General features: G+C 50.4%; 5 protein-coding genes across 5 annotated transcripts; 3 read left to right on the top strand and 2 right to left on the bottom strand.

The window, feature by feature from the left end:
- Positions 1-176: 176 nt before the first annotated feature.
- Positions 177-4,543, bottom strand: P170DRAFT_507272 (DUF3433 domain-containing protein). The gene is made up of 4 exons (XM_024854467.1): positions 4,023-4,543; positions 3,753-3,970; positions 1,788-3,698; positions 177-1,735 (listed from the first exon to the last, which is right to left on the bottom strand). The coding sequence occupies exons 1-4, from the start codon at positions 4,414-4,416 to the stop codon at positions 200-202; spliced, it is 4,059 nt and encodes a 1,352-aa protein (XP_024707798.1). The 5' UTR covers positions 4,417-4,543; the 3' UTR covers positions 177-199.
- A 1,121-nt stretch (positions 4,544-5,664) lies between these two features.
- P170DRAFT_321767 (uncharacterized protein) lies at positions 5,665-7,095 on the top strand (the record flags this gene model as incomplete). Its single annotated transcript, XM_024843317.1, has 1 exon — positions 5,665-7,095. A coding segment is annotated over one exon (1,431 nt), but the record flags the coding sequence as incomplete, so codon positions are not given.
- A 343-nt stretch (positions 7,096-7,438) lies between these two features.
- P170DRAFT_434243 (putative short-chain dehydrogenases/reductase) lies at positions 7,439-8,371 on the top strand. The gene has a single exon (XM_024848672.1). It carries the CDS (start codon positions 7,460-7,462, stop codon positions 8,246-8,248), a length of 789 nt encoding a protein of 262 aa, XP_024707796.1. The 5' UTR covers positions 7,439-7,459; the 3' UTR covers positions 8,249-8,371.
- A 1,106-nt stretch (positions 8,372-9,477) lies between these two features.
- P170DRAFT_352098 (cytochrome P450) lies at positions 9,478-11,230 on the top strand (the record flags this gene model as incomplete). The annotated part of the gene is made up of 4 exons (XM_024843905.1): positions 9,478-9,736; positions 9,826-10,367; positions 10,420-10,753; positions 10,806-11,230. 4 exons carry the CDS (start codon positions 9,478-9,480, stop codon positions 11,228-11,230), a joined length of 1,560 nt encoding a protein of 519 aa, XP_024707795.1.
- A 255-nt stretch (positions 11,231-11,485) lies between these two features.
- On the bottom strand, positions 11,486-14,179 carry P170DRAFT_444466 (polysaccharide lyase family 26 protein; the record flags this gene model as incomplete). The annotated part of the gene is made up of 2 exons (XM_024850633.1): positions 11,486-13,775; positions 13,830-14,179. The coding sequence occupies 2 exons, from the start codon at positions 14,177-14,179 to the stop codon at positions 11,486-11,488; spliced, it is 2,640 nt and encodes an 879-aa protein (XP_024707794.1).
- Positions 14,180-14,277: the final 98 nt, after the last annotated feature.

Here is a 14,277-nt window from a genome sequence, read left to right as displayed (position 1 = left end):
GCATTCTGGCTTTCCAGCACGCGGTCGTCAGGTCGAAGCTTGGTCTAGAGAGAATCTGCAAAGGCGTAAAAAGCGAAAGGAAATACTGTGCTCCTTAGAAATCTAGGAACAATAGTGCACTAGTGTACTTTGCTAGACAGCAGAAGTTTCTTATTCATTAATTTATATCATTAAATGCCATGTCTAATCTAGGCACAGCCTAGGCAGATTGCCGATTATCCACATCGATCCCATACCGTCGTGCACCATCATCACCATCCGTCCAACCTAACCGCAACTGCAGTCCATCAAAGATCTTGCGCTCCTGCGTTGTCTTACTATTAAGCCACTCCGTCCCCTCGGGCACAATCTTTCGCGAAGCCAGCGTGCTCCCAGCCACCAGGGCCACGGCCCCTGATATCTGACCGGGATTCTGCATAATAGCGACAGGCGTCCAGGCCAGTGCACAGGCAATCGCACTACAGACGAAGGCGATAGTGAGTAAAATCTCCAGCGCCAGACTAGCGTTGCGGTCGATCTTCAACCGCGCAGACGGATACACGACGGAGGCTTTGAAGCTAGAATCGTCATTTTGGCCTTCGATGGACCGCGACGCGGCATTTCCGAGGTCGTCGTCTTTGAAGCTCGTGTTCTGCCGCATGTTGTAGGATATGGCGAGAGCCATGTATTTGCCGTAGAAGTCGCTGGTGGCGTTGAGGAGACGATGGATGTTGGCCTTTCCGACGAGATCAGTTTCGGGGATGGCGTCGATGCCATTGACAACACTTTGGTAGAAGACGTCCATGTATCTGGATGCGTTTGGATTGAAGAAGAGCATACTTTGCTCGATGTTATACTGCGGGCGGAATTGTCGCATGTCGAAACCGTGCCCGTTGCCGAGGACGTGGGCGGTAGATTCATCGGGCACCGGAGGTTTTCCGGGATCGAGTTCAAGACTGGGGAGAATGAACCGTGCTTCAGTGGTCACTTCCTCGATATACTGATCGCATACTCCGCTAGTCACGTCCGTCGTATTGGTAGAGAGTGGAATGAATGGACCAAAACTGAACCCAATGCTGGGGCATCCCTCCGGATTGCGTCCCATGTCATAATTATCCTCGGTGTACCAGGGGTATTCGCTGTATGTGTACGGATCAACGAACAGATCGCTATTTCCCCATTCCTCAAACTGCGCCCATTTCTTGCTGACGTTCTCGCTGTCTGGTATGTCTCCGAGATGCAGATCGAAGAAGTAGCCGCCGTAAGCTGGTTTCTGCACGATGGGCCCATTTCCGACTTGCTTCTCGGGGAAGTAAATTGAGGTGTTGAATTTGAACATATTCTTATCGCCATACGCCCGACCGCGCTTGCATCTCGGATACATGTCCTCAAGATCAATGGTGGTCTGGAGACTGACGTAAGGTACCCGTTTCTCGGGCTTCAGTTTGGACGGCGTATTGCCCTTGTACAGGGTAGCGGTGTCGAGGGTTTTGCAATCAAGCCGTGCGCGAAGTGCTGGTAGGCGAAGAGTCATATGGCCTTGTGCCTGTTCGGTGCCGCCTCCTCTCTGATTAAAGGATACTGGAGACGAGACTATCGGGAAAACCAAATTGTTGTATGTGAACCGAGGGGAAGTTAGGTTTGATTGTTCAATGAGATTTAGAACAGTTCCCGCATGGCTATCATTGTAGGAATGAGTCCAAGTCAAGTTAAACACGTCACTCCGCTGGACGGACAAGGTCCGATTTAAAGAGTTCTAAACCCATATCAACTTTTGTCACTTGGAAGTTCACGGCGAACAAACCTACCTGATAGTCCACAATATATAGTCCAGATGCGGCGATCGTGAACACGCTTGCAGCGAGTGTGGCAAAAAGACTGAAAAATACGGCAAGTTGGCCATCGCGTAATGACCTCCAAAGTCCGACAACGGGTATATCGCGAAGGTAATTGGCAAAGATTGTGCGCTTACTTGCGGCACTACCTTGACTGAGCAAGCGGTACGGCGCAAGCAATGCAAGCCCAAAGTCGAATGTTCCGTACATAAGACCAATGGAGATCATGACTCCGGAAGTAATAAACTTTGCCCAGAAGATGACACTAGAGTCTCTTGGAACGTCCATGAACCCGCCATTCTTTGCTGATACCTGCTGTAGAACCTCAACGATAATGATGATGACAACAGGCGATATGAGCACAAGCAGGCGAAATGGCAGGGTGTAGGCTAATGGTCTCCAGATCTTCTGGGGCATATCATCCAATAGCTCATATGACCTTTCATTCGCTGTTTGCTTGTGAGGCTCGTCCGAACAATCTGCATCAATAGTGAATGTTGGCTTCCCGTAGGAGTCAGCAACTGATGCTACAAAGCGCGTCCGAAACCGCTGTCCTTTTAGAGCTTCGCTGAGACGCGCGAAAGGCCAATGGGCAGTTCCAGCAAGAATCTTCGTCAATTTGCTCTTGGGAAGAAAAGTCATTACGGCACCAACACTATCTGGACTCCGGGGGACGACATTGAACGGGCGAGTCATGATCACACCGACCGAGATGCAGATCATGAGGGCAACGCAAGTCACCATAACACCAACCGGGGTCTTCTGCACAAACAACCGGTTTTCATAATGAAAGCCTTCCCCAGAAACTACTTGATCGGGGGATTTGAGATAGCTGTATAGTAAATAATATGCCGACTGGACTGCCAGGCCAATATAGACATTAGCCGCGCTGGCAGTGAGTCGCTCAACGTCCAGAAACGACCCGTAATCGGAGCTGTCACTCTCGATTAGCATCAGTCGGAAAAAGGGTCGAAAAGCAGCCTCTGTCCCTTTATCCTGTCCAAGGACGTTAGGAGATCCTTTCATAACCCTCCACATCATTTCAAAGTAATTATTAGCCAGTTCATCCATCGAACCACCTTGCAACAATTGCTGTGATGTCATGGTAGAGATTGGAGTGACATCAAGTCCCGGCCCTCTTTGTGTGTCTGCATCAGAAGGGTTTACCTCAACTCTCGCTCGTTTGCCAATTATGCTTTGCTCGCACAGAACGGCTGTGACGCTCTTAACCTCTATAGAAGCCGAATTCGCGACCGTGGCCTGGTCGACAGAACGTAGGAGCTCTTCTGCATTAGGTTTCAAATCCTGGGTGTTTCGAACGTCAAGGATGGCGAAAAGTAATCGCAGTGACGGATGAACATCGAGGTCCGTTTCGTTCCCAGTGCAGTTTGCGTACAGGTTTTTCATCCGAGGATAAACCAATCTCTCTGGCAATATATCACGGGAGTGATCTCTCAGTGAGAATACGGCAGTATCCGGATCCATTTTACCAACGGAGCAACGGCCATCCGAGGTTTCGAAACGGATTCTGACCCTATCTTTGTCATTGTCGGCATCTGGATCCGGGCTCAGCATGGTCCAGTTCACGTTTCCGGTTTGGCATTTCAGGCTTGGCCAGTAGCCTGTGACATTGGCTGCAATACGAGTAGTGCCGTCGAGAAGAGAATCCTTTGGGTAAATGTTCGGTACCATGAATCCAGGGGCGGTTCCCTTAGGATAAGGCAGGCCATGTGCCAACACCCCATAGTAACTATAGACTGGGCTGAAGACATCGATTCCATCAAAGTGCGGAACGGTGGAGTTCATACCAACCTCATAAACGGAGATCGCGCCACTGCTGACTTTGGCTGGCTGAAGGACTAATAGGGCGGATGCAAATGCTGTCTGACAGGGTGCTTAGCACGGGGCAGTTAACAGGTGGTGTATTTGATCTCGTACCATCAACTTCAAAATCAAAACACCAACAACCGAGGCCGATACGGTCCAGTGCTTATTTTTCAATGCTGCCCAGCAACCAAAAATATGGATTTGACCGACATAGTCCAGAAAGAGAGATTTGTTCGCGGGGGCCCATCCCTGTTGCAACTCCCGCCAGGGTGCCAGGGTTTTGCACCAGTAGTCAACTTGCCGCCAAAGACCAGCAACCAAAACCAATACTTTTCATCCGATTAGCCTCGCCTTGTTACCATATTAGAAGAAACAACTCACCTACGGTTGGTCCGTATGCCCAGGAGTAACGATCATTAAATATCAGTACGAATCCATTATCTCTTTCGGCAAAGCAGTAGACAAGACCAAGAGCAATGCCGATGAGAATTAGAGCCACGATAAACCCACCCAGGCAAGTCTTGCTAAGCCAAATCGGGTTGAACATGGGCAATCCAGGCGAGAATCCATTATCATCCTCTTTTACGCCCTTCTCATGATCAGGGCTCATTGGAGAATGGACGGCTTCCTCCGACACAGAAGCCTCGTCTGGTTCTGGTTGGGGTGTCAGAATGGGTGAATTCTGCTGCAGAAGCGGGTCTTCGCTGGTGTGTGAGTTTGCGCGATGGCCTTCATAGGAAGGCTGGAGGGAGTCCATCTCTACCGATCGCGCCATCTTACCCTGCAAGTCCCTCTAATCACGGGGACCAACCAGCGCATGGACGTAGATATTGAGCAGAAAGTGATCCTAGGCATGCTGAAGAACCACGGGCGCGACCGCACATTTATTCAAAATAGCAACTATCCGGGCCACAACATGGGATGCCAAGTCGTGGGGGCCAAAGAATGGAGGCTCTCTCGACAGGCTGTTTTAGACCCTGACTAAGGCCTCTCGGCGCTCGCATCTCACAGCCTCACAGCCGGACGGGGGTGGCAAGCAGGGTATCCTTGTTTCTGATGGCTCTTCTGATTGGTAAGCTCAGACCGTGTTTGATGCTCTAAACTTGCTACGGGCGCGGGATTTCCGTTCTCTATACCGAATTTGACCGCCATGACGCTTCTTGCAGCGACTGTTGACGAGCGTTGCTCTGGATTGGCGTACAGAAAAGCAGATCTGGACAGTGTGTGCCACTGTGCATCCAGGCAGTGCAAGGCTGGGTTTTCATTGATTCCATCATGACGTATCCGAACATCGACCTCATCAAAACTATTCAGTAAAATGCTCTCATCCAAATCGTAGCGTCGAATCCATCGGTCGAAATGCCAAGCTTTCCATGCACTAAGCATAATTAGCCAAATCAGGGGCCAAATCAGGGGCCAAATCAATGCATCGCGACGGCACCGGAGGATTAGGGGATGTGGAGAGAACGGCAATTAGCCACGCAACGGGCTTATCCAAACAACATGTCTTATTATTGCAAAGTGCAGACTGGGATTCAGATCCCCCCTATCATCCCTGACTCCCACGTTGGATGATTATTAGACGACTAATGATGACTGGACGGGATTCTAGTGGGCCGATGAGTCGGTCGCGACTGGCGAGTTGCGGGAGAAAGCGAAAACGAAGATTCGAAATGGAATTGTGCGGCGTGTTTTGTTTGTTTGTTTGCACGCCATGTGATTTGGCCGGGCCCTACAACGTGACTGCAGGAGACCTATACCAATGGGATCAGAAATAGGCATCAGTGCAGGATTTCTTCCTGGGGACTTCATTTGCTTTATTTGAAATTCCTTCCTTCTGATCACTATGTACATAGTTAACTTTATTCTTGCTTAGTCAGAAATCACAATCTCGGTTTCCGTCATCGCAAATATATATTCCGTGTTTCATCATCCACGAGCAAAACCAAGCCAATGACAGCGCAGAAAAGGAAAAACTTGAAAGGAGGTAGCAACAGAAGCCAACGTCGCCATGCCTCCAGACAGAGCCCGAAATGCTTGTACGCCATGCCGAGAGAGAAAGCGAAAATGCGATGGCAAGGAGCCTTGTCATAGCTGTGCAAAGGCCAATTACGAATGCAAATATGACCATCGTCCCCGAACAAGACGACCTGCTCGAAAGAGTCATTCAGAAAAGTCATGCGAGTCTTCACAGACAAAACCCACAGTGATGGCCGCTCAATCTACACCACAGCGACTGTCAACCGACATTAATTCCGCTGGCGTATTAGCCAAAAGATTGGGACTTCCATTAACAGACTCAACGGTCCCTGGGGGCCTGCGCTTGTTTGCATGGAATTTGGGCATTCGAGAGACTCATAGCGAGTATCTTTCACCATTGCCACTACGCGAGATTTTGACTGTGGTCAATATGCAAGAATTAGCAGCAGTCTACTTCGCCGAGGTTCACACCGCGTATAACTTTATGGATCGTGACATGGTTGACGCTGCAATTGAAAGCATTCCCGATCAGCAACTATTTGATCCCTTGCAATGTGTGTGTCTTGGGATTGCCGCGCTGGCATGCCTGTTCAGCCCACAACCGAATGATATCGAGACACAGATTGTGCACAGTGCCCGCGCTACCTTGGAATATTCAACGACATTAGAAATCCCATCAGTGGACCATGTGACCGGGTGGCTACTCCGAGTCCTTTATTTGCGACTCACCAGCTCACCACATGCAGCATGGATGGCTAGCTGCACGCTGATGCATATGGTGGAAACGACCAACCTGCATCTGGAGCCATCTGGAGGCGCCCCGACCGCCACAAGTACGAGTCATAGTGCGGATTTCAGACGACGACTCTACTGTGTTTCGCAGATATTCCACATGTGGATATCCTACGACTACGGCCGCTCGAGAGTGAATTTACGTGGGGCCTCCTGCTCACTTCCAACGGAAGGCTGGACGGCAGACCACGTCACGGTATGGCAGCTATCCGACGCTCTTGACGTGGATAAATATCTAGACGCAACAGAGCTTGAAGGCCTCCTTCGAAAAGCTGTCGCATTGAATCTCTCCCATCCGTTGCTACAGCTCAAGCGCTGCAGTATTGGCATGTGCATCTATCGCAGACTCCGAGTCTCCGGACGGACTGTAACGAGTGATGCAATCACCCAAGTCCTTCAGCTGGCTACAGAAGGTGTCGACACGGCCATGGATCTGGCCTCCAAGCGTTCTCCCTGGTGGCATATTGCCCACGTGCCCTTTCAAGTCATTTGCGTTCTTCTGGCGATTGATACTCGGCCTGCGCTGGAGGGTGTGAAGAAATCGTTTCGTGCGCTACAAGTGATTTCAGGATGTTATGGGACGAATGTTCTGAAAGAGGCCGTTGCTAGCGCAAGTTGTATAATACGCGTGCAATTGCAGCGGAAGAGGGAAGAATATGATCTTTTGAAAAGCATGGCTGGGGATATTCTTGCACAGGAAGTCGAAACTGATGCAGGGTTGCATTCACAGAGCCCGTTGAACTCTGATTTTCTGCCACAGCAGAACGATAGTGGCCAGTATAATTTTGGGGAATTTTTGGATCTTGACCAGCTGTTCACGGCAAATGTATTTGCCCCGTATGGGTGATAGAAGCGAAGAAAAGGCCTTCTGGTGTTTGCCACGCGGTGGTTGCGGAACTGCGGAAGTCCGCAAAGTCCCGCTGTTCCGCTCCGCTCCGCTGACGATGACACAATTGATAGCAGACATCGACAGATATAAATTCAGACAGAATTCACCACGAAAGCATCGAGCAAACAACAAACCTCAAAACATCAGATCATCCGCTATGGCAGACAACCTCAATTTCTCCTGCGCCCTGGTCACCGGAGGAGGTGGCGGAATCGGCAAAGCAATCGCATCCTACCTCATCTCGAAAGGAAAAAAGGTCATCATCGCAGGTCGCACGGAGCCCAACCTCAAAGAAACAGCCGAAGAAATCGGCGCGACCGCCTATTATGTCCTGGACACTGGTCTAGTCGATACATTCCCGGCCTTCATTTCTGGCATCACGAAGGAGCACCCAGAGCTGGATTGTCTGATCAACAACGCCGGAGTCCAGAGACCTATCGACCTAGTGAATGAAAGCCCAGAGGATGTATTCCAGAAGGCAGACCAAGAAATCGACATCAACATTCGCGGACCGATGCATCTCACCCTGAGACTCCTCGACCACTTCAAGGCGAAGTCGAATGGAGCCGTGATCGTCAACGTGTCGTCGGTCTTGGGATTTGTCCCCTTCGCTCCCATCAACCCGTCCTACGGCGGGACAAAAGCATGGCTGCACTTCTGGAGCATGAACCTCCGTACTCAGCTGCAGAAGAGCGGGTATGGGAAAATCCGAATCATTGAGATTGCTCCTCCGACGGTCGCGACCAATTTGCATCGCGACAGGGAGGACCCCGATGACAATAAGAAGCACAACAACCCCAATGCATTGTCGATCGAGGAGTTCATGGACGACGTGAGTGCCAAGTGGGAGCAAGGGGATGAGATGATAGCATCGGGGATGAGTGGGGACTTGGTGGACCGGTGGTATCGGGAATTTGGAGGGTTTTACGAAAAGACGACTCGCTAGATTGGTTGATCAGGATGATAGTTTGAGGTCGGGTGGGTTTATTCTATAATTGTACAGTTTTTTAGGATGAAGGCGCGCGTGTTTTGCACTTTGTGTTGAAGATAATTGTGCTCATGATGGGCAAGGCAGATGAATATGCTCCACCTATCCATACCAGTTCGCTGCATCAATGCAATTGCATCTGCAGGTTTTCAGGAGTATTGAATTTGTCATGACCGATCAGATCCGCAAGGGATTGCATGTCACGGATTATTAATTCACCTGGATACGAGCTCTTCTAGGAAAGTGAAATGAAGATCGCAATGAACGAGTGGACGGATGGCTGAACATTGGAAGCCCCAACCCTCAACAAGCCGGGGTTTGCCGATGGAAACCTCTGAAATATCAGCAGAAATGGGCAATTGACAGCTGGTATGGCGGGTTTCGTCCAATCCGAAGAATGTACGACAGGCACGGAAAATGACCCCGTCTGACAAAAGTTAAACTGAGCAGCAATATGCAACTTGCCAGTTGCATAGGCGTTTTTGACGAAAAGGAACGTTTCCCCACAGAATCAGGCAAATAAAGGCAACCAAGGCATTATTACCATTGACTAGTTTCTCGCCAACCTCGCAGACAGATACTGCAAGCAGGTTAGGTGCGTCAATAGCGGCCTCAATCTGACCTGCCATAGGTCCGGTTCCAAGCACTTTCACTGTCAAAGTTCTGCACCGTCGCTTTAGGCCTAGCGAAGACGGTATCGCGTTCCCCCGTGGACAAGTTCTGCACCGTGCAGACCGTTTGCAAATGGCAGCACGACACACATGTGTCAAATTAGCAGCCACCGGCTCGTGAAGGAAGCCCACAGACCGTCCCGAGGAACCTGATAGGCGGGATCTGCACCAAATGCTCCAGAAGGTGGAGCGTCCAAGAGGCCTGGACTTCCTGATGGGGTGATTCTTCACGGATCGCTGCAGGTCTGATTTGCCAATCGCCCAGCGCAGGGAGTCAGTGCCCCCGAGAAAACCTGTCAGGGAGCGAGGGAGAGAGTTGTTCATCTCCACCGCGACAGTTCGCACGGCCCGGGCCCACTAAAGGGGAGACATTTCATTTATTCTGAGATATGCCGGCCCTCCACTTGGAGGGATGGCTTTTGTTATTAGGATTACTCAACCCGAATCCTCGGGTCGATGGTGTTTGTGTGGAGCGAGATCCCAAGATCCTGGTTCTGCACAACCCAAACCATCGCCATGGGATTCACCCACGATCTGGTAATTTTGCTACAGCCATGCATGGGGTCTTTTCTCAGGGCCACGGGCACGTTGGCTGTGGTCGGATTGATCTATTGTGTGCTTTTGGGTGTGTATCGTCTGACGCTGCACCCCCTGGCCAAGTTTCCAGGCCCTAAACTGGCGGCCTTCACGCAGTGGTATGAAACGTATTATGAGTTCTTCAAACAGCCAGGAGGGCAGTTTCTTTTCCATTATCGCAAGCTACATGAGAGATACGGTGTGTAAAGCTATCACTACTTCTTCTATGCCCCCAAACCCATAACCCCTACACCCAGATACATTTACTTACCATCGAATTCCATCCAGGCCCCATTGTCCGTATTAGCCCCTTCGAGATTCATATCCAAGACTCAGCTTTCTTCGAGGAAATGTTCTCGCAATCTCACCAGTGGGACAAGCTAAAACACCTCGAACATCGATTCAACAACGCCATGGGCACATTTCCGACCCCGGAGCACGAGGCCCACCGACACAGACGCGCAGCGTTAAACCCCTTTTTCTCGAAGCGAACCATCGCCAACGCCGCACCCATGATGCAGGAACAGCTTGAGAAGCTATGTTGCCGTCTTCGTCAGGAGTATAAAGGGACTGGAAAAGTACTGCGCCTCGATTGGATGTGGGGATGTATTGCGTCGGACATTATTGTTCGGTATTGTTTCGATCGCGGATATGGCTTTTTAGATGCCCCGGACTTCAGCTCGCCTTTTATACAGGCTCTATTTGACTTACTGGATGGCGTCCATCTGGTGACGCAGTTTCCATGGGTTGCGACTGTTTTTAATGCGTTGCCGGAAAAAGTGGCGGAGGCGCTTCAGCCAGGCCTGAAGTCGGTTAACCACTACAATAAGGTAATTGCACCCTCTGGTATATTGCTGAGAACCGCGTGCTAATACACTGCAGGAAATGAGAAACCAGATATCCGATATTCTAGACAGCCATGAAACCTCTAAAGCCTCTGAAAGAAAAACCGTATTTAATGCACTGCTTGAATCTGACCTGCCACCGCAGGAGGTCAGCCTTACTCGCCTCCAGCACGAAGCGATTACCGTGATTGGAGCTGGTTTCGAGACGACAAAATATGCTTTGACAGTGGCAAGCTTTCACATTACCAATACGCCCTCTATATTCCAGCGTCTACGTCGCGAGCTTGATGCAGCTATTCCAGATCCAAACCATATTCCGTCATTGGGCGAGTTAGAAAAGCTCCCCTATCTAACTGCCTGTATCCAGGAATGTAAGTTACTATCTCACACCTTGTTCAACCAATCTTATCTAATCTACTCTAGGTATCCGCCTATCCTACGGTGTCTCCCAGCGAGCTTCTCGCACCTCCGACAAGATCGCCCTCACCTATAAATCCTACGTCATTCCTCCCGGCACCGTAATCAGTATGGACAACTACTCCATCTCGCACGACGAAAGCATATTTCCCGACTCGTACACTTTCAGACCGGAGCGTTGGATCGGCGACCCACTTGCGCCAGATGGAAGGAAGCTCACCCGATATCTGGTCTCGTTTGGTCGTGGAACGCGCTCGTGTCTTGGCATTAACCTTGCATATGCGGAGATATACATTGCCATGGCGAATATCTATCGCAACTTTGAGTTTGAGCTGTTTGAAACAGACCGAAGTGCGGTTGATTGCTACCGCGACATGTTCTTGCCACATGCGAAGCCCGGAACGCAGGGGGTTCGGGTTCGGGTCAGCTAACCAGGGAAAGCTGGGGTTGATATGATTTATTGTGGTTATGGATTGGGTAGGGTCAGTTGTGATTCATTTTTTATGCATGCTAATTTGTCTTGGGATCTTGTTAATGATGTAGTAATCATATTTGCGCATTTTGGATAGTGGACTTGTTAAGGTGTAGACAAGGAGCGCCTGTGAGCTATCGGACGAGCAGTTAAGAGAGCTCGCAAAGGCTTCTCATTTTCACCCTCAACATTTGAAACAACATTTATAGCATTCTCAAGTATCTGCATTTGTCTTTGGCAAATGACCTCTAATCAAGGCCAAATTTTGAATCGCCGCCAACCCATACAACGCCGAAATATTCGTGGATACCCACGCGGCCTCCTGCACAGGAACAGGAACATGACTGCCATGCACTAACTGACTCTTCCACGGCGCCTCCAACGCATACCCATCGCCAGTACAAAATTCCCCCCACGCTCGCCGCGCAATACTCGCATCATGTAGTATCCTTGCCGCATAAGCAGTCAACCGAGAATGTCCTTGTCGTAGGATCAGCGACCCAAAGTTCGCTCCATACCTAGCTGTTTGTTCATCGGCACTAGCGTTGAAAAACCGACAATAGTCGATCCACGCGGATTGAAACCCAGACGGCAGATTGTCCCCGAAAGAGTCGATGACCTCAGCGCAGACTTCAAACAGTCCGAACATAGCGGAGAGGTGCGAGACTTTTACGATCCCAGTATTGTTTGGGTCATGTGGAGGAGGAAGAATATCGCCTGTGTTGATGTTATAACTCACCGTGCCGGTGACGAAGCCATTGCGCAGATTGCTAATCCCCTGCATGGAGAGACGGAGTTTCTGGAATGCGTCTTCCCAGTTGTTTGCGCGTCGCTCCCACGCAGTGAACCATGCGGCGGCGAATGCAGACCAATCGGTCCCAAGAGAGATTGTGACGGCATCTGCTGATGCAATGTACGATTTATCCGGGCGGACCTTGCGATAGGGATCCAAGATCAGCAGTGGGCGGTCCGCGTTCAAGGTCTCGTTTAACAATTCCCCGGTGCGTTCATCGCCACCAGAGACATAATAGAACACTCTCTTATAAATCGCACTTGTCACCCGCGCCTGCTTGCAGCTATCACTCCAATGCTGCACGCCGTGTCTTGTCCCCAGCCCCTTCCATGGTCCGAGATGGTACGCGTCAACCTCGGAGGTGTGTCTCGTTAACGCTTCAGCTAGTCGGTAGACGTCCTCTCTCCCAGTCTGTAGAAAATAGAGCCAAAAGAAAAGATCTGGGGAAAGCTCGGAGTTATCCCACGCGTAGCCCCCGATGTCATATCGCCAGGCGTGTCGGTCCGCGTCATACGTGTGCATGATGTCGCCGTGGTCCCAGAAGCCATACCATCTGCGCTCGGAAATTTGGGTTTTATAGAAGTTGAACAAGAAGTCAAGGTTATGCATGATCGCTGCTTCTGATGGCGTAGGCGTCAGGACTGTGTTCACGGGTGACCAGTATGTTCCTAGTGCTTTGGTAGATAGGATGTATCCTCGGTCGGGGACCAAAACAGGTGGCTCACGCATAAGCTTCACGGTGTGAGACAGCTGGTCAGAGGAGGGTGTCTGGTCAAAAGCAAAGATCGATAATTCGTTTGTTCGCGCAATCCCATAGGGCGTTCCCGTGCCCTTTTCCCAATCTTCATATGTGACACGCAATGCGTCTAGCTGATGCTCATATGTCTCCTGCTGTAACCCATCATGATGCGGACGCAAATCCATCTTTTCTGCTAGTGGAGAATAAAGCCATAAGGTGAGTTCCCCAGTCGGTGTATTAGCATTCCGAATGTCCAGGCTAGTCGGGTACCTCTCCCAGAAATGTCGCATTCCGATCGCGAGGCCCCCATGATTCGCACCACCTAGATACGCTAGCCCGCCTGCACGGGTACCTCCAGGTATATTCACCCAACTGTGACCCGGGGCTGTTCGCTTTTTCATCGTGTACCCGTCGGGAGACAGCTGAGCTAGGGTATACTCGTTCCAGCAAGGCACCCACTTCATATATTCTCCAACTTGGTTATCCCATGTCTGTTTGGGTGGTAAAGCCTGACCATTAATTTGAGCAGATCGGATCTGTTGACCAGGATCTTTCCAGAGCCCTGTGGTGCCTTGCACAGACTCGCTGAATATTCCATTCTCCACTCCAGCAAAGCGCACGTGTCGATTGTAAGGCAGCTCGTTGCCAAGAGGAGCGTCAAGCCGTATCCCAATACCTCGTATGAAGGTTTTATGGGGGTCACCGTCATATATGATGGTATGAGCAACACGAATCTCAGCCGAGTTCAAATAGAAATAGAACCGGAGGATGAATGGGAGCCATGAACGGCTTGTCGAAAGCTCTTGAGACTCAATAAGCCGATGGGTGCCTCTAATTGCGATAACCGCTCGTATGGGACCTTCCTGCTCGATCGTCACATCTTCAACCGAGCTATGAAATTCAGAATCGATCGATTGGTCAGACTGAGAGAGTAGGATCAATCGGCCATTAGACCCGACAGCATTGCCTTTGCTGTTTGTGATTTCATGTATCACAGTTCGACCTTCAGTGAAAAAAGTGGCAGACGCCTTCCCAGTGGCAACATTGATTATCTTAGTGGATTTGTCATGTTGGATCTGAATTCCGCTGGGAAAGCTCGAATGTCCCTCTCTTATCGTAGCTTTGATTGATAAACGGCCTGAGATGTGTTCCCCCGAGGAGATAGCATGCCCAGTCCATTTTATTGACCCGTCTGGCCAGTATGCGTTGGTCCAGGATTGTAGCGGTGTCGAATTGCCGCTCTCGTCGTTAATGGAAAAGGATGTCTCACCAGACCAATACTTCCCGCGTGGCCATGGGACGCCGAAGGTTGTTCTCGCCTGACCTGGGCAATCTCCGAGCCATTCTAAGCTTGTCTTTGTCTCACTAGATCCCATGATGCAGGGACTTTGACTCACGCCGGTGACACTAAGAACAGACGGAGGACGAGCCGGACAGGGCCAAACACGAAATACCAGACCGGCCCGCTCGTTCG

The sequence above is a fragment of the Aspergillus steynii genome (assembly GCF_002849105.1).
Source record: "Aspergillus steynii IBT 23096 chromosome Unknown P170scaffold_2, whole genome shotgun sequence".
NCBI lineage: Eukaryota > Fungi > Ascomycota > Eurotiomycetes > Eurotiales > Aspergillaceae > Aspergillus > Aspergillus steynii.
The sequence above is the reverse complement of the archived record's forward strand: the minus strand, read 5'-3'. Positions and strand labels throughout refer to the sequence as shown.

What these genes read in the sequence shown, in the direction of transcription:
- P170DRAFT_507272 (XM_024854467.1), bottom strand. Translation starts at nt 4,416, where the DNA reads ATGGCGCGATCGGTAGAGATGGACTCCCTCCAGCCTTCCTATGAAGGC. An exon ending in TTTTGATTTTGAAGTTGATG is followed by an intron (nt 3,699 to 3,752) that starts GTACGAGATCAA and finishes GCACCCTGTCAG; the next exon opens with ACAGCATTTGCATCCGCCCT. An exon ending in TATATATTGTGGACTATCAG is followed by an intron (nt 1,736 to 1,787) that starts GTAGGTTTGTTC and finishes ATATGGGTTTAG; the next exon opens with AACTCTTTAAATCGGACCTT.
- P170DRAFT_434243 (XM_024848672.1), top strand. Translation starts at nt 7,460, where the DNA reads ATGGCAGACAACCTCAATTTCTCCTGCGCCCTGGTCACCGGAGGAGGT.